The sequence below is a fragment of the Nakaseomyces glabratus genome, chromosome F, assembly GCF_010111755.1.
Source record: "Nakaseomyces glabratus chromosome F, complete sequence".
In the NCBI taxonomy this organism is placed as follows: domain Eukaryota; kingdom Fungi; phylum Ascomycota; class Saccharomycetes; order Saccharomycetales; family Saccharomycetaceae; genus Nakaseomyces; species Nakaseomyces glabratus.
The window spans coordinates 96595-114685 of NC_088956.1; the positions used below are offsets into that span (position 1 = coordinate 96595).

General features: G+C 40.8%; 6 protein-coding genes across 6 annotated transcripts; 3 read left to right on the forward strand and 3 right to left on the reverse strand.

The window, feature by feature from the left end:
• Positions 1-374: 374 nt before the first annotated feature.
• Positions 375-5075, reverse strand: MYO2 (myosin 2; the record flags this gene model as incomplete). Its single annotated transcript, XM_446003.1, has 1 exon — positions 375-5075. One exon carries the CDS (start codon positions 5073-5075, stop codon positions 375-377), a length of 4701 nt encoding a protein of 1566 aa, XP_446003.1.
• A 730-nt stretch (positions 5076-5805) lies between these two features.
• Positions 5806-7173, forward strand: PRO2 (glutamate-5-semialdehyde dehydrogenase; the record flags this gene model as incomplete). The annotated part of the gene is made up of 1 exon (XM_446004.1): positions 5806-7173. The coding sequence occupies one exon, from the start codon at positions 5806-5808 to the stop codon at positions 7171-7173; it is 1368 nt and encodes a 455-aa protein (XP_446004.1).
• A 172-nt stretch (positions 7174-7345) lies between these two features.
• GVI51_F00583 (66S preribosome component MAK16) lies at positions 7346-8278 on the reverse strand (the record flags this gene model as incomplete). Its single annotated transcript, XM_446005.1, has 1 exon — positions 7346-8278. One exon carries the CDS (start codon positions 8276-8278, stop codon positions 7346-7348), a length of 933 nt encoding a protein of 310 aa, XP_446005.1.
• A 976-nt stretch (positions 8279-9254) lies between these two features.
• Positions 9255-11642, forward strand: LDB19 (Ldb19p; the record flags this gene model as incomplete). The annotated part of the gene is made up of 1 exon (XM_446006.1): positions 9255-11642. One exon carries the CDS (start codon positions 9255-9257, stop codon positions 11640-11642), a length of 2388 nt encoding a protein of 795 aa, XP_446006.1.
• A 291-nt stretch (positions 11643-11933) lies between these two features.
• PMT3 (dolichyl-phosphate-mannose-protein mannosyltransferase PMT3) lies at positions 11934-14138 on the reverse strand (the record flags this gene model as incomplete). The annotated part of the gene is made up of 1 exon (XM_446007.1): positions 11934-14138. The coding sequence occupies one exon, from the start codon at positions 14136-14138 to the stop codon at positions 11934-11936; it is 2205 nt and encodes a 734-aa protein (XP_446007.1).
• A 797-nt stretch (positions 14139-14935) lies between these two features.
• On the forward strand, positions 14936-17452 carry GAL11 (Gal11p; the record flags this gene model as incomplete). Its single annotated transcript, XM_446009.1, has 1 exon — positions 14936-17452. One exon carries the CDS (start codon positions 14936-14938, stop codon positions 17450-17452), a length of 2517 nt encoding a protein of 838 aa, XP_446009.1.
• Between the last annotated feature and the right edge of the window lie 639 nt (positions 17453-18091).

The following is an 18091-nucleotide window of genomic DNA, read 5'->3' on the forward strand; positions in this document are numbered from 1 at the left end:
AGCATCCGCTTATACTATAGACTCCATCATATTAATGATATCATTGAATATATTGCAATAATTATATTGCTCATTAATTTTCAGTATTTTGCATTTCTTTTACCACTCAACAAAAAGCAATTATAACGCATTGTACAAACACTAATTTAATCATACCGGGTTATAATCAAAATAAATTAACCTATAATTCTCAATTATTTGGCATTTCATACATATAGACCAATTAGCATAGTAATTATCATATTAATAAATCTTTAATAATACAGTCATGCAAACACTCCTGTGAATTTTATAGGATTTTACTAAACAAAGTGGATAATACAAGTTTATATATATATAATTAGGATCGTATATAATTAGGATTGGGTACTTAATTACTGTGACTCTTGAACACTGACCTGCTGAGCAACTAGTTCAACAATTCTTTTGGTTGTTGGTAAAACCAACCAAGCCGGAATATATGCTTCAACTTGATCAAATTTATGCGTCTCTATATCAGCAAATGGATCATTGAATGGCCCGGTTTCGGGAGTAATAAATATGTCATTGCTGTGAGTAGGAGCTTTAGAACTTGCTGAAAGTGATGCTTCAGATTTCACGATGTCAGCAACATATTTCAAAATCTCTTGAGGGATAGGAGATTCGTAGTCGGCCACTTGATACTGGGTAATCAACTTTTGCAACTGGGCTGGTGTTAAGGAAGAACATATACCACGTAGTATATCAATGTCTTCAATGCTGTATTTCCGAACTTGTAATAGTTTAGATGTTTGGATCAAATGTTGTAAACAATCAGTTCCGTCCGGAACGCCATGTGTCTTACACCATTCCTCCAGCCTTGTTACATTATAGTTTAACTGCAAACCTCTCTTCCATGATAAGAAGTTTCTCTTCATGATGAGATCGTTGAAACAAATAGCATCTACGTAGTTCAATAAGGTGGTAACTACTTTATGGAATACTTCATTTTCAATCTGGAATGACTTCATGGACCAATAAATACTATTAAAGAATGTTAAAATGTCATCCATAGTATATTCCTCCCCAGAACTAAAAATTTTATTCAACAAACCACCAGATTGTCCTGCACTGAAACCAGGAAGAGCTTCAGACAACACAACAGCATTAACCGCTTTCTTTTGTAACTCTCTCTGAAGTTTCTTTAACCAAATATTGTAGATGTTGTAACTCAAGGATTCAAAATCTTCTTTCAATTCTGTTACCAAAGAGACATATTCCTTATATTCGTCGTCAGTCATTCCACTCTTGAATGACTCTTCTGTTAAGATAGAATGCTGTGCAAAAACAACAAAGGAGTACAATTCTCTAACATTTGCCAACCAGAATGCACCAGCAGGAATTAGATCATTACCTTTTAATGTTGTAACAACTTTTTGAATAGTAGTTAGAACTTGTGCTAGGAATCCTTCACTCTGTTTGGTTAAACCAAATCTCCACATCTCACTTAGGATAATAATCAGAATTCTAGCTGGATAGACAACATCTCTTCTACTTAGTTGCATACCAACACCGGCAGCTGGGACTTCGAAGTCCTTTAATAAACCATCTGTTATTTCGTTATTCAGCACTTCGATGTCTTCTAACAACCTGAACAATTCTTCATTTATTTGTGTCAAAGCATTTGAATCAGACGCATAGCTATCCATACCCATATTAGATACGCTTCCAGCATCCTTACTGTTAACAGGTCTGACATTCAATTCCGAGCCAGGACCAATATCTGTACCGTTGGTAACATTGCGTTGCATATGGATATCTTTTGATGGTGTCTGTGGCAACACATTTGCTGTAACTGTACCTAAGGATATTTGTGTTTGTAGACGAGATAGTTCTTCCTTCAAAGAGTTCACCTCGTTTTGAAGATCTGAGTTAAAAGTTTGAACTTCAATTAATTCTGCTTTGGTCTTCTCTAGTTCTTCCAAATATGACTTGGTAGTGGCTTTGTGCTCCTCATATTCTTGAGTTAAATCTAGTAATTTAGATTTGTATTCTTCAACTTGTAAATTAGCGGCATTTAGCTCTTCTTCAATTTGCTTGCCTTTTTCTGCAAATACGTCTTTTTGTTCTAGTAGTTCTGCATCGTGTTTACTCTTTATCTGTTTTAATTCTTCCTGCAATAGCGCGCTTTCTTCCAAACTAGTTTGAAGTTCAACAACACGGGCACTTAATGATTTATTCTCCTTCACCTTAGCTGCAAGATTTTGAGTTAATTCAACAACCTTGTTTTCTAGTTTATAACTGACTTCCTTTAGGTGGTTAACGGATTTTGCATCCGCCTTTAGTTGTTTTAATTTTTTCTGAGCAAATCTTCTTCTAATCAAAGATTGAACAACAACAGTTTTGCGTCTATCCTCAAGGAAGGCCTTTCTAGGCTTGAATGATCTAACTTTGCTTTGAATAGCAACTGCAGCATCAGTCTCGTGCTGAACTTGAGCGTGCTTTCGGTTGAGCTCCTTTCTAACCTTCAGCTGTATACATCTGATACTGCTTATTATTGATAGAATTTGGCTCCGGCGGCGGTAACCTCTTAGCAATGACTGAATTTCAGTAGCAGCCTTATTCTTAAATTCTCTATCAATAATAGACCTCCTGACTTCACCTTTAACACGTTGTTGAAGACTAGTAATTGCAGACATAATACGTAAGAATTCTCTTCTGTAGTATTTAGCTCTGATATTCTTTTGTATAAGAACACTTGAAATATGCATTTTGTCACTCCTCAACTTCTCTAGGAAAGCTAACATACCAGCTTTGAAAAATATCTTAGTATTACCTATTTGATATTTTTCCTTCTCTTTAACTGTGACAGCAAGAATTTTATTACATAGACCAATGACATCATCTTCAGTCATATCCTTCTTGGTAAAGATGAAAGACCATTCGGATGCTGGTAGAAGAATATAGTATCTCAAAATAAACTCATTAAAGGTCCATCTCGAAGGGAAACCAGCACAAGATATACGAATAGTTTCCAGGACACCACACGCTCTTAATTGAGATAAAACCATCAAATTATCAAACTTCCAGGCTTCTTTGTCATTATTAGGCTTAATACATCTAATGTAATGCGCATTTGTAGATCTGATAGTAGTCATCAATTCTATTAGCGATTGTTTAAACATAGAACCTAACGTGGGTTTACGTTGTACTGTTCTCATTGGACCAGGCTTTGCTGGTTTGCTTTCTTGTTCGGCCTTTTTTGCATCTTCCAATTTATTGGCATTTCTTTCCAGAGTGTCAAGGATATTAATTAGAGTTTCATTCGTGGATGCCTTTAGAACTTCCAGATGACCATCTGAAACCGTATCTCTGTTCTTTTCGATAAAACCTTCAACATCATAAGCAACATCAAGAGCATAATGACTAACAACGAACTTAGTCTGACCAAATCTTGGTTTTGAAAAAACTTTATTGGTTGGAGGTTTGTCAAGTGTCTGATACAATTTCTGCGTCCATGATTCATCAGAACCAGCCGGCAGTCTACTTTCTTCATCTAAAAGAGACAAGATACCTAATTTGTTTTCAATCAAATCAATGCATGGTTGATTATCATTAAATTCAATAAAAGACCATTCGATCTGTTCTTTCACATATTCTTCCTGTTCTAGTTTGAATACATGTTGATTGAACTCTTGTTGTAGTTTTTCATTAGCGTAATTAATACAGAATTGTTCGAAAGAGTTTTTCTCAAAATGTTCGAAACCGTAAATATCTAGGACACCGATGAAAGACGCAACTTTATCGACAACAGCAGGGTTACATAAAACAGTGTTGATATTTTCGACTAACCAGTCAAACAGAGCCGAGTAAATGAATTTTGCTACAGAGTCTCTGGCAACCAAAGCTTGAGAGTAATTTAAATTAGAGACAATCTTTTCAGAACGGGTAATAATTTGTTTCTTTGTGATCCATTTTGCAAAGTTGAAGGAGTCAATACCAAGCAGTTCGCACGCTATTTTCAAGTTTTCTTCATCAGAAGATAATGAGGCATCGTTTCTAGTTTTCTTGATTTCAATATTACCTATGTGAAGCAAGGCCGCCAGGATCTTAAATATATGCTGTTGTGTTTCGTTAGAAATGCCCACCAAAGTCAATGCATCAACCGTGGTATTATATTCCTGTTTGTCGTCTACACCTTCAATCTTGACGTCTCCACCTTGGTTCATATAATAGTAGTCTTCTGCTCCCTTCAAATGAAGTTCAGCTTTCTCCTTCGGGGACAAACCGGCCATCATCTGGTAAAAGATGTGGTAGTTTCTTTCTGTTTCTGGCTGATATACCAGTCTCGATCTCTCCAACAGGTAAGTCCTTATTTTTGCACCAATGATGGATGTGTCCTTATCGAACAAAATTTCCAAGTACTTACCGAATCTGGACGAGTTGTCGTTTCTAGTCGTCTTGGCGTTACCGAAGGCTTCCATAATCGGGTTCGTGGCCAGAATTTTCTGTTCAGTCTCCGACATCTCCACCTGGTGCTGTACAGTCATGGAGTTTTCTTCCTCTACGGATGCGAAGTAACGCATGATATACTTAGCGGAGACGGTCTTACCAGCACCGGATTCACCACTGACCACAATTGTTTGGTTCTCTTTGTTGTCCTTCATGAGCCTATAGGCTTCTTCTGCAATGGCAAACAAGTGGGGTTCCATTTCACCTCTCTGTTTGCCCGCGTAGGCCTGGATCATGTCCTGTGAGTACAGCTGGTCGACGCGGTCGAACGGGTTTGTGGCGATCAGCACGATACCGGAGTACGTGTAGATGTTCAGTTGCGAGTACCGCTGCTTGATGGCGTGCAGCACTGCTGGCTCGTTCAAGTACGACAGCGAGGTCAGGTCCTCAGTGGCCTCCAGGATAGGTGGATTCCTCAACAAGGGCAAGCTCTCGTCGCTCTCATCCGTGAGGTCCTTGGTCTCGATGTTAACCGATTTACCGTCTTCCAAGGCCAATTCCATGTGGTACGTGCCGTCTTTCAGATCATTCTTAGTGACTTCAGCACCGATCCACCCAAGCTCTTTGCTGGGATACCAACAACGGGTACCAACTTCAAAGGACATCTTGTAGGAAAGTGTCAATGTGCCGCCTTGAGGTTGGGATAAGGAATATGGTATAATGTTACGCACATATATAATATATACAAGGGCATTGGGCATAGATCAAATCAAAATACGTGTGCTTTCTCGAAGGATGAGAGAAGAAAGCCTCAGAGAACAAGTGTTTCGTGAACTTCAAAGTGCGAAATCGATTTATTTTGGTGTCACCTGTCACATGATATGTAGATCCATATCCCGTAGCTAATTATAAGATTGACATTTAGGGCTTCTTCAGGGCTTCTTCAGGGCTTCTTCAGGGCTTCATTAGGGTTTTTTACCTTCTCAATCCGGCGAGAGTCTGCCATTCAGCTGCAAACCATACATGCCTAGGTGCTGCAAGGCAATACTTGTATAGCTGAATAGTATGTGTGTATGTGTATGTGTATGTGTATGTGTGTGTGTGGTGTGTGTCTATGTATGCATATATGTATGTGTATGTGTGTGTGCCGTTTCATTGTTACGTCGAGGCAGTTGCGGGTTGGAAGGGGGGGTAGCAATGACGCAATTTGTATATGAAGGTGGGGTGCGGGGGTTTCTGAAGGGAGGTATCTTGTAAATGACAAAAACTGCTCTGGGCAAGTTGAAAAAAAAAAGTATATAGACTCATTGCATAAAAGACTAGTATATTGTAATTGTAATGTAATTCGACATTGATTCTCAAGCAGTGTGTAATTGTAGTAATAATAAGGTAAGAATGTCGTCTGCTGAGAAGATTGCTAAACAGGCTCGTGTGGCTGGTAATGTGTTGAAGACTATCTCGGATGAGAACAGGTCGAAGATATTGTACAGGATCCGTGATGCGTTGGCCAATGCGAAGGATGAGATAGAGAGCGCGAACAAGGAGGATTTGGAGCAGGCCAGGGCTGGTGGTTTGGCTGACTCTCTAGTGAAGAGGCTAGACCTTTTCAAAGGTGACAAGTTCGATGTGATGTTGCAAGGGATAAGCGATGTCGCTGACTTAGAGGACCCAGTAGGGAAGGTTAAGATGGCTAGAGAGATCGACAACGGTTTGATGCTATACCAAGTGACCGCACCAGTGGGTGTCATCCTTGTCATCTTCGAGTCCCGTCCAGAAGTTATCGCCAACATCACCGCGTTGTGTATCAAGTCCGGTAACGCGGGTATCTTGAAAGGTGGCAAAGAGTCCGTCAATACATTCAAGGCAATGGCTAAAGTTGTCAACCAAACTATCGAGCAGTACAAGGACGAAACCGGTGTTCCAGTGGGCGCTGTCCAACTGATCGAGACCAGACAAGACGTGTCCGATTTGCTGGGCCAAGACGAGTACATCGATCTAGTTGTCCCTCGTGGATCCAACAGTTTGGTCAGACAAATCAAAGATAGCACAAAGATCCCTGTCTTGGGCCATGCTGATGGTATCTGCTCCATTTACGTGGATAGAGACGCTGATCTGGAGAAGGCTAAACGTATTGTACTAGATGCAAAGACTAATTACCCAGCTGGTTGTAATGCTATGGAAGGTCTACTTTTGAACCCAGACTTCTCACAATGGGATGATGTCCTGCACCATTTGATAACCGAAGGTGGTGTCACAATTCATGCAACTACTGATGTCAAGGAAGCATTTTTGAAGAAACTACAGGATTCAGGTAAACTAAATGATGATATTAAGGCTAAAATTGTAGATGCCAAGGATGGTGACTTTGACAAGGAATTTTTGTCTCTAGACTGCGCTGTTAAATTTATCCCAAACACAGTTGATGCTATAAATCACATCAATGAACACTCTTCAAAACATACAGATGCTATTATCACAGAAAGTAAGGAAGATGCGGAAAAATTTTTGAAAGGTATTGACTCATCAGGTGTATACTGGAACGCTTCTACAAGATTTGCAGACGGTTTCAGATACGGTTTTGGTACGGAAGTTGGTATTTCTACTTCAAAGATTCATGCTCGTGGTCCTGTGGGTCTTGATGGATTAGTAACTTACCAATACCAAATTAGAGGTGACGGTCAAGTTGCTTCCGATTATTTGGGTGCTGGTGGTAACAAGGCCTTTGTTCATAAAGACATTGATGTGACCAACATCAAATTATGATTACGATAAAAAACATATCCTACAACTATAGGTGTAACTAATATAGCTTTTAAAATTCTATAAAGAAAAATATAACAAAAGCAAATGTGCTTATTGATTATTTGAAGATATTGAACAAGGTGTCTGTGGCACAGCATATGGATAGACGCCTTGGAATATATATATTTTGAGATTAGTTGGAGACAGTTGATTGCTGTTGTTCATTCTCATTTTCGAATTCAAGCTCAACTTCAATACTTTTCTTTTTGATATCCTTCAATTTCCTTTGGTAGCTCTCATCATCATCTCCTTCATCGTCAGTTGACGAGAAATCTGAGTCATCTTCGTCTTTGTCTGAGTGATCGGATTTGTCTTCCAACCATTTTTCTAAGTTATCCAAATCAACTTCTTCCTCTTCTTCAGTATCTTCAATGTATTCGATCTCTCTTTCAACATCACTTTCTTCCTCTTCTTCATCTGCAGAGACGCCTTCCATGTCTTCCTCCCCAAGTTTACCCATGATCTTATTCCATATATTTTCATCAACATTAAGAGGTGTCAGAGTTTTATCAGCATTAGAATAAGCGCCACTTTTTAAACGGTTCAAAAGCTCTTTAGAGATACTTTCCTCAATCTTAGCTGCCACTAATGCCTTTCTTTCCCTATTCATCTCACGTCTTTTGACCTTTGGCGCAATGCCAACTAGTCTCTTCTGTTCTCCATTCATCTGTAACTTCAACTGTCTTCTCTCTACCAGTTTAATTTGAGATAATTTCACATATCTCTGTTTACAACGATGTAAGAAGAACTTATTCCAATACATTAAATGCTCATCGATCTGTTTAAGGGCTTTTGAGTAGTTGTTGGAGAGACGTATTCTTTGCCACATTTTAGCCGGGGTATGTGCCCTTTCCGGAGTTTTTATGCATAGGTATAACCTACCTTTATCGCCATATTCCCTTACAGTGGCATACTTGGAGTTGGCCAACGGGCATGATTGCCTAGTAAATAGCCCAGTAACATTATAGGGATCCCTGTCAAACGTTTGTCCCACTTTAGTCTTAATCTTAGTAGCACAAAAGCCATGATTAATAATATCCCAAATTAAATCATCGGAAACATTCATCTTCTCAAATCCAATATTTACAATGAAGAAAACACAGCCAATTTCTATTTTCACACAGCTAAATAACTTTCAATTCAATGCCTGGAGTTGAAAGAGCTTATTTTACAAATATAATAAATTAGGCTAGTATTTTTCTACTTTTACGCTGGCGTTTTACAAAAGATATGATACATATTCCGCAAGTTATTCGGGTTCACTGATCTTCAACTATCCGTATATATACCATGTAAGTTGTATAACACATTAATCTATGGCCCAGCTATCTGTTTGCCTTTTCTAATGCACCCATTATCAGTGAGCTCATCGCAACTTTCATTTCTTTTCAGCATTTTGCCAAAATTTTCAGAATTTTTCAATATTTTTTCACTTTGTTATCGGGACTCCTACGGCTTGCTCTAAGATATTCTTTTTTTCACAATCAAGGCACCCTATTTCAAATAATGGCCTTTGCGATGAGTTTGAATGCTGTATGTCCTGTACAAGTTTATTATAAGTTTGGGGGTGTCTGATCAGAGTTTACTTCACTGCCTCCTGCTCCAAAGATAGCGCATATCAAACTTACAATAATCAGGCAGTTTCTAGTTCTTTCCACTAGTTGATCATCCTCATTAGTAGCAGATTTCTCTATTCAGTTCCCTCGCTATTCATCATCTTACAAGTAGCTTGGTCTGACTCCTGTTAAGTAACAACCCACTACCCACTTGGTTACTGTGATGGAGAATTAGATTTGACAAGATCATCTGTAGTATGTGAGATCACTACGTATCGACTGATTTTTCTCTTGAAATTTCTTCTGACTTAGACATGTTGTGAATTCTGATCATAGTGATCACATTTAATATGTGGGTCAAATGCCAGCTTGAAAATGCATTAATATAGTGTTGCATAAAATAAGCATATATTAAGATACTATATAAGAAAAAGAACAGCAGTGGTGCTAGGTTTTGAAAACAGTGAAAGCTATACGCCCCCACCGATGCTAAATTTTCAGAGGCTAGGACGAATCCAGTCTAATGACAATAGCAACAGCACGGCACAATCACAATCGAAGTTTGGGTCTCCTGTGAAGCTGAGGCGAGGATCTGAAGTTCACACACCTGGTAAACCAGAGGATGTGAGCGGAAGACCTCCTTGTAAACTACCCATTGATCTGGAGTTGAACCTCGAGTCCCCTCCATGTGTTCTTTATGGTTCTGCTACAGACTCAGCTGGGGCTGTGCTTTGCGGTCAGTTTGTTCTGAGAGTTAAGGATCCCCAAAGTGAGAATTTCATATACTCTGTTGATAACCAAGAACATGGTGGTAGAAACGCAACGCAGCACGAAACCGGCTATAATAACATCACAATAACCTCCGTTCACTTAAAATTTGTTCAAAAAGTTACTTATAATAAGCCTTTCATTCCTGATTCAAGTATATCCGCATCATCCACAGCATTACAACTTCCAGCAAATGCTACTGGTAACATCATAAACTGTAAGAATTGTAAAGTCAAGTACACATCTTTGAAATCGTGGAACATACAATCAACAAAGAAACTTATCACAATTGGCAAGCATGCATACCCATTTTCGTATTTAGTACCGGGATCTGTACCTTCAACATCAGCTCTTGGTTTATCGGCCAACACAAAGATACAATACGAACTCGTTGGTAATGTTTCATATTATGATCCAGTGCATAAGGACAAGGAATATATGTTGAACATTAAAATGCCCATACCAGTAACAAGAAGCATCCATCGTGGTCCAGATAAGAACTCGCTGCGTGTTTTCCCACCTACACAATTGACTGCGGCGGCTGTCTTGCCAAATGTCGTTTATCCAAAATCAACATTTCCATTAGAAATGAAACTCAATGGTATATCTTCGCCTTCAACCGGGAAAGGCTCAGACAAAAGATGGAGGATGAGAAAATTGGCGTGGAGAGTAGAAGAAACTACAAGAGTCAAGACCAATGTTTGTACCCAGCATAAACCCGATTTGAAGAAGTTGGAGGATCAGGTGAAACTGAAAGAAGAAGAGCGTAGCAAAAAACCTCCTGTTCCTATAAAACGTTATGGTGATATCGGGCCTCAAATAAGAATCGCCCTGAGTTCACCTTCCAATATGCCGTTGTCTGGTGGAAGATCAGGACCACAACCGACTTTGACGTCTAGTGAGGAAGCTCCAAATTCTGCCACTTTGTCATCTAGAGAAGGTGAAGCTGGTAACATAGATACTGATGAAAATGAGACTACTGATCAATTTGTTCATCCAAGCGATGATGCCATGAGACAAGAATTACTTCAGCAACAACAACGGCAACGTGAACAGCAATTAAAGCAGGAACTAAAAAATAGTAGTGCCTTATTTTCAGAAGAGGTACGTATAATATCGAAAGGCGAGATGAAAAGTGGATGGAAGACAGACTTTGATAGTGATAACGGAAAAGTTGAACTTGTAACCGATATAGATTTGCTTCATTCTAATTCTGGTGTTTCTAATCCAATAATGCATACATCAACAACGCATCCATATAAGAAGAAACCTGATCTACCACCTGTTACCATTGCTTGTGATATTCAGGATCCTAATCTTGGTATTTATGTCAATCATACATTGGCCATCGAAATTGTTGTGGCCGAAGAAGCATTGCAATATGCTAATGGTCAGCCAATTCGAAATGGAGGCAGCAGAAGATCATCTGTGATTCCCGAAGGTTCGAAACCTGAGGGTACTACGGAAAATATGAATGATGATGATGATGACAGCCGTGAGATGGATCAAAGGCTATTGGAACTGTCACCTATGTTTGCCAATAGAAACGCTCAAAGGGCCAAACCGGTTGAATACAACGACCTCTCTCCTGTGAATTCTCGCTCTAGTACGAGGTCTGGAAACAATACTGGAAGGATTACACCACATATGTCTTCTACGCCAAGGATAGTGAGTGTTCCAACAGGCGCAGCTAGGGTTCTTAGAATGCAGTTCAGAATTAATGTTACTGAGAGATCTGGACTTGGCATATCATGGGATGAAGAAGTTCCACCCATGTACCATGAAATCCAAACAAATGCGCCTCCTTCATATGAGGCAGCATTGAAAGATTCTGGTGGTGTCCAGATTGTTGATAACTCCGAAGACCTGGGAGAGGAACCTGAACATCAAACTCCTATTATTGCATTTCCACCTATGGCACACCACAATAACTCCAATATAAGAAACAACTTAACGACAGTACAATCTCCTCAACTTGAAAACATAATCAGTATACAAGGTGCTGTTCCATATGGTAGAGGGTCGCCATTAACACCAAACAATACCATTGAAATGGGTATTAGAAATCTTTCTGAGGTCCTTGATACTGACCGTATCACCCAATAAAACGAGAACATATATATTTTGCATTATTTTTACATAAAACAACCGACACTGGACCGTTAAGATGCTTTAAATATGTTACACACTGAAGTTTCTTTTGCATTAAACTTTCTTAATAAAACAATTACGCATATAATAAATTATATGTTATATAGTATAATTCAACAGCTATACAGTCGTTGTTCATTACATTAACGTCCAATTGCAACGTCGGTGATTCTAATATTAAAGCACAATAATGTTTTTTCGTACTATCGTTAAGATCTATTTACTGAATTGAACACATAGTTATAATTACACGACATCCCAGTTCTTCATCCAGTTCAAGTGCTTATAGTTTTCAAGTTTACCGGTCATACCATAAGAGAATGGAGCAAATAGTATGAAGCCACCAATGACAACAGACATGTAACCGGCATAAATACAGAATTTAATGATCCTTTGAGTCTTTGTCTTGTTGTAGTATCTTAATCCAGCGTCGAAGATATATGCCAAGACAAAGAGTGCGAAGTACAAAGCAGGTAAGTAATGGTGAACATACTTAACTCTACCCATAATGACAAATGGGAAGAAATGCAAAAACCAACCAAGCAATGGATAAACACCACCATAAATAAATAGTTCTTCATCATGTTCATTTTGGAAGATTTGCATTTGTCTATTCCATTTCAAAACTTTGTAAAGTAGTGCAAATACCAAGAACAATACAGCAACTGTAGATGGCCAGGTAGAAGCAGGAGAACCTAATAACAAATATCTGGTGTCATTCTCATTCCAGGAGTTAATTCTTAGAGAACGGTACAAAGTTGGCCATTCCCAGGACTCAGATCTTAAGTAGTCATGTTTATCCTTGGAAACAGTTAAGGCGTTGTTTGTAGCCATCATTCTCTTATTCAATTCAAAGAAATCGCTCCAGAATGATCTTCTTGGGTAAATGAAGTTTTCTGGGGCCTCTAGGTTAGGGTGAGTGTGAGTGTCAACGATCCACATAGTCTTGATATCATTCTTCTCAGGTTCCCTGATACATCTGACTTCAGCTTGGCTAAAACCCCATTCTGGTAGATGCTCATTACTTTGAGCCAAGTAACAGTTCAAGACCGCGTGTCTGAAACGAACATGAGTAGTGATTGGATGGATCAAGTTTTTGTCCTCGTTACCGTCATCCTTAATGATTTCAACGACCCAGTGATCCTTCAAGTCCCCGATGGTCAAGTTACCGTAACCTGACACTTCGTAATCCAGTTTGTTCAAAGGTGCTTCCACTTGGTGTGAGTGCAAGTTAGAACCAGTACCTTTGTGAACCAGACGGATTGTGTCACCGTTGCGGATGGCTTCATGCTCTGTGTCGTTGACGTGCCAGATTGGCTTTCCGTGTGGTCTATAGACAATCCAGTCGTTGTTTCCGTCGACGTAGTTGTAGCAGGTAACTTGTCTCTGTTTGGAGCCCTCTGGGTAGGTCTGGTGGTGGGAGTGCAAGTAGGCACCGCGGGGCTTCATGTTCTGCAAAGTGATAGTGGAGCCGATGGACACGTCACGAGGGCCCTGACCGATGTTAGTGCCGTTTAGCGCTGCTTGGAATCTTGGGGGCATTTCATGGTCGCCTGGGCCTGAGCCCCACAGCAAAGCAAAGTGTATTTTGAAGCACAGGGCGAAGATGAGGAATGGGGTGACGATGAGGCAGATGATGCGAGCGATCCAGTGGTTAGCGTAGCGCTTCCAGGTGATGTTCTTGTCGCCGAGGAGTGTCCACAGCTCTACGATGGTGTGGATGCCGACTAAAGTGATCACGAACAGGCCCACCATTTTCACGGAAATGGCGCAGCCCATGGAAGCACCGGTTAGGAACAGCCACAAGCACCACTGGAATGAGAATGGCTTTCTGTGGTAGCTGTGGAATTTCTGGAAGCACATGAAGGTAGCGACGGTGAAGAACAACAGCAAGGAGTCCAGCAAGATCAGTTTTCCTAAGGTTGTGTAGGAGTTTTCGCACAACACCAGTATGGTGGTCAGCCACACTGTTGGCAAGGAGAAACCGATGGCCTTGGCTGCGAAGTACGTCATAGGCACACACAGCGCTGAGACGGCACCTTGGAAGATTCTCATTTTGACGAAAGGCACGTAGTCTGGGTAAGGCTGGCCGGAGGGGAAGTCCCAGGAGCCATTGTAGCCGGCCAAGTAGCCGGAGAAGCCCACCAGCATCTTACCCAATGGTGGATGCACGTCGTGGTAGAAAGTGTGACGCAGGTAGTAAGAGCCGAACTTCCCGAAGTGCGCTTCATCCCAGGTCACTTTCTTAACCACGTCGAGCCTGTACAGTCTCACCAGCAGCGCCAGCAAGGTGAACACAATAGGCATGGCTACGCGCTCGAGTCTGAGCCAGAATTGCTTGTTCGACGCCTTCTGCTCTTTGTTGTCGTTGGCAAGGTCGTGGCCGTGGTCGTGCTCGACCTTGACCTCGGAGACAGAAGGAGCCTTTCTCGCCCTCAATTCCGAATCCATGATTGTCTGTTTTGTCGTAGTTGTCGGTGTTTCACTCTGCTAGACACATATTACAATTTCAAGACTGTTTTACATATGCTGCATATTTTTGCGTCAATTATAAGCAAGAGCTCGACCTCTCGGATGCCAATCCCACCGTGCACCGCATCCATCACGTTTTCGTTGTTGTGTATGTGGATAAAGAGCATTACCCAAACACAACTTATACACTTCCCACATCCTCACCTTCCTCACTATCCGCACCATCCGCACCATCATCCAAACTTCCCACAACCACTTGCTCTGTTCCACACTATTAACTTCTACAGTTACAGCTCCAACTACTACACCATGCACAGGCGGGCCATCGAACAATGGAAGTGATCGGCGGTGATCTGCGCTTTTCACCGCTCCCCACACGCCTCTCTGAGACTTATCTCCCCAGTGCCACAGAACCCCCCGCAGCAAGCTACCGCAAAAACCCGCATCCCTGTCAAAAAGCAATCGAGCTTCCCACGAAAACCCCTCAGAGGACGCGCAGCGTCCCATGTAGGATCAAACACCCGCAAAAGCACAGAAGAACCAGCAGGCCGCCCCCCGATTGTCCTTTGTGTGGCTTACGTCTTTGCGAAGTGCGGGTGTGTCGCGCCGGACGCATCGTGGTGGGCTACATTGCAAAGTCACCCACAACATCGCAGGTCGCAACCGCAACGGGCGCAACGGGCGCACTGATGGAAGCTCCGTCCTATATAAGAGCAGTTTGGCGGGCTTCTCGTAGTGTGAACATGGGGGGGATATAGACGGAGCCAAGGGTAATAATGTCGTTGGATGTGTCGGTGCGGGAGCGCACACGGAACATGAACCAGCTTATGCGGATACTGATGGATATCAACCACTTGAACGGGGGTGATTCTGGTGTGCTGGAGAAGTTGCGGCTGTCGGCGCGGAACTTCGAGAGTGCCATATATGAGAAGAGCTCGACGAAGCAGGAGTACATGGCGAGCATGCGGGAGAAGATCGAGGGCATGCAGCAGACGCTGCAGCAGAAGAAGCACACGCCCGCTACGCCATCACAACAAGTACCTCCGCCACAACAACAACAACAACAACAAGGATCACAGCCGAGGATTACACTGACTCCGCAGCAACAGCAGCTGCTGCTCTCGAAGATGCAGCTTGCGGTTATCCCGCAGCAGTTGCTCTCTAAGATACCGAACCTGCCGGCGGGGGTCAGCACTTGGAAGGACGTCACTGAACTGGCGTCGAAAAACATGCTCGACCAACGTACCATGGAGATAGTCAGAGGTGTGTACAAAGTGCACCAGCAGCTGCTTCTGAAAGCGTCGTTTGAGCAGCAGCGGAAAAGACAGCCACCTCAACAACAACAGCCACAACAGCCACAACAGCAGCAACAGCAACAGCAACAGCAGCAACAGCAACAGCAGCAACAGCAACAGCAGCAACAGTCCCCACAGAATGTAACAAATGGTAACCTTTTCCACATCTTGCTGCGCTTATTTCAGGACGAGTTTCTGTCGTCAAAGTACCAAGAGCAATTAAGTAAGCTGTTCAAGATGGAGGAGATAAAACATATTATACAGCAGGCAATAGAAGTAGGGAAGAAGTATGCAACACAGCGGTACCAGTTGGGACACATGCTGACCAATGAGGAAAGAGTTGTTTTCTTTAAAAAGTTTCTGAATCACGTTATCTTGAAGAAGATGGAAGAGACCAAAGGAAGCAACAAGACCGACGCTACAATGATGAATCTAACCGACAATCACACTCAGATGGGAACTGGGCAGGAGTCGACTGTACCTCAGCAGTTTAACACAGATCAGGTGATTTCAAATAATCAGATGCCAGTGAATAATTTCAACATGAACATGAATAATAATCAAATGCCTCAACAACCGTTCCAGCAGCAGATGCCTCAACTAACTCTACAGCAACAGCAAAACTTGTTCCAGCAGCAGTTACAACAACAACAACAACAACAGCAGCAGCAGCAGCAACAGCAGCAGCAAGCACAAATTCAAGCTCAACAGCAACAACAACAGCAGCAGCAACAGCAACAGCAGCAACAACAACAACAACAGCAGCAGCAGCAGTTGCTAATGCAAAATCTTGCTGCAACTAAATTGGATATCGAAGAGATACGGAACATCTCAATGAAAGCAGCTAAATTGCAGTTACAACTGACTGACTTGACCAACACTTTAACTAACGAGGAGAAAGATGCCATTAGGAGCAGATTAAAGACAAATCAAAAGTTGTTTGTTCAGGTTAGCAATTTTGCACCACAGGTATACATGATGACTAAATCGAAGAACTTTCTAAAAGAAGTCTTTCAACTTAGAATATTTGTAAAGGAAATACTTGAAAAATGTGCTAATGGAATATTTGTGGTGAAGCTGGAAACTGTTGACAAACTGATAATGAAATATCAAAGGTATTGGGATAGTATGAGAGTGCAACTACTGCGGAGACAATCTCAAACAAAACAACAAGAAATACAGGGTGCTCTGCAGCAAATGCAAAGAGTAGAGGCACAAAACAACAACAACAATAACAATTATAATAATAATAATAATAATAATAGCACTAACAACAATACCAACAATAACCCACAAATGCCCAACCTCAATAACTCTAACATAATTACAAACTTCTCAACTCCTTTCCAGGTACCTATTGCTACACCAAATAATATCACTAATGCAGTCAAAAAGGAATCGAGGAAACCGTCGGTCTCAGCATCCAATGCCTCCACTCCAGGAACGACTTCTGGTAAAGCCAAACCAAAATCCAGGAGTAATAGACAAAATTCGAGGTCAAATTCAATAAATGAAGTTTCATCTGACTCAACCAAACAACCCCAGACAACTGAGGCTGTTTCAAAGGAGGAAGCGGCTAAGATACATGAAGCAAATGTAAGAAAGAGTGAAATTTTATCTCGCTTTAAGCATAGACAAAAGCTCTTTATTACATCTCCTGCTGATCTGTTTTTGTCAACTCTTGGTGACTGTCTAGGTTTGAAATGTGAAGAAATTGAAACAAGCTACAAAATTCCAAAAAACATGGCAGATTTTATTAACGGTGTCAAGATAAGCAAGACTGAACAAAGAATTCGAACGCAAGATACCGTTGTCACATCTGTTGTGGATAATAAACTTCTGATGCAGAGTAAAACTGGGGGTGACAAAAGAACGTATGGTATAGATCCAGCCGCTCTTTCGGCTGTATTCAAGGGGGTACAAGGTACAACTAATATGAATACACTACAATTATTCAGTTCTTCTTCTTTATCTCCCGTTACTGAGGAAAATGCATGAAATAATAATCAGAAAAAAAGGCGGCTTGATCAATCCGAAATAAGCCCGGCGAATTCTAATGTAACTACAAGTACTGATTCCACAACTATGGGTGAGTCAAAAAAACTCCGAATTGAGACACCTGAAGAACCTCTTATATCAGCTAATCATGGTAATATCAATCCAAAACAGAAAATTAATACAGCAAATCCAAATGATAACAATGTATGGGACTGGAATTATTGGGAATCTGCCATGATGTAGAGACCCCAAATTATTATTTCTTAAATCAACAATATTCAATTAGTACCAAATTTTTTTTTTTTATTCTTTTGTTTTCATAATCAGCCTATTTTCATCTTATTTTCAACCTATTTACGACCACATTCTATAATTTAATTTATCAGTTTCTTATAATTTTATACAAAATCGGAGAAGTATGACTTCCACCTTTAATACAAGGATGACTAGTATGATGCTGTCTTCTAAACTTCAATGTTTTGTGCTATGCAAGAAAAATAGACTATTTTAATTATTTAAAATTAATGTGTTGTAGTTCATTATAATGATATGATGATAGTTATCATTATGCATGCTTAATAATCTTTAATGTTACATTCCAGTAGAGTTATCAATGCATTAGCATTCGATCATTAGGTA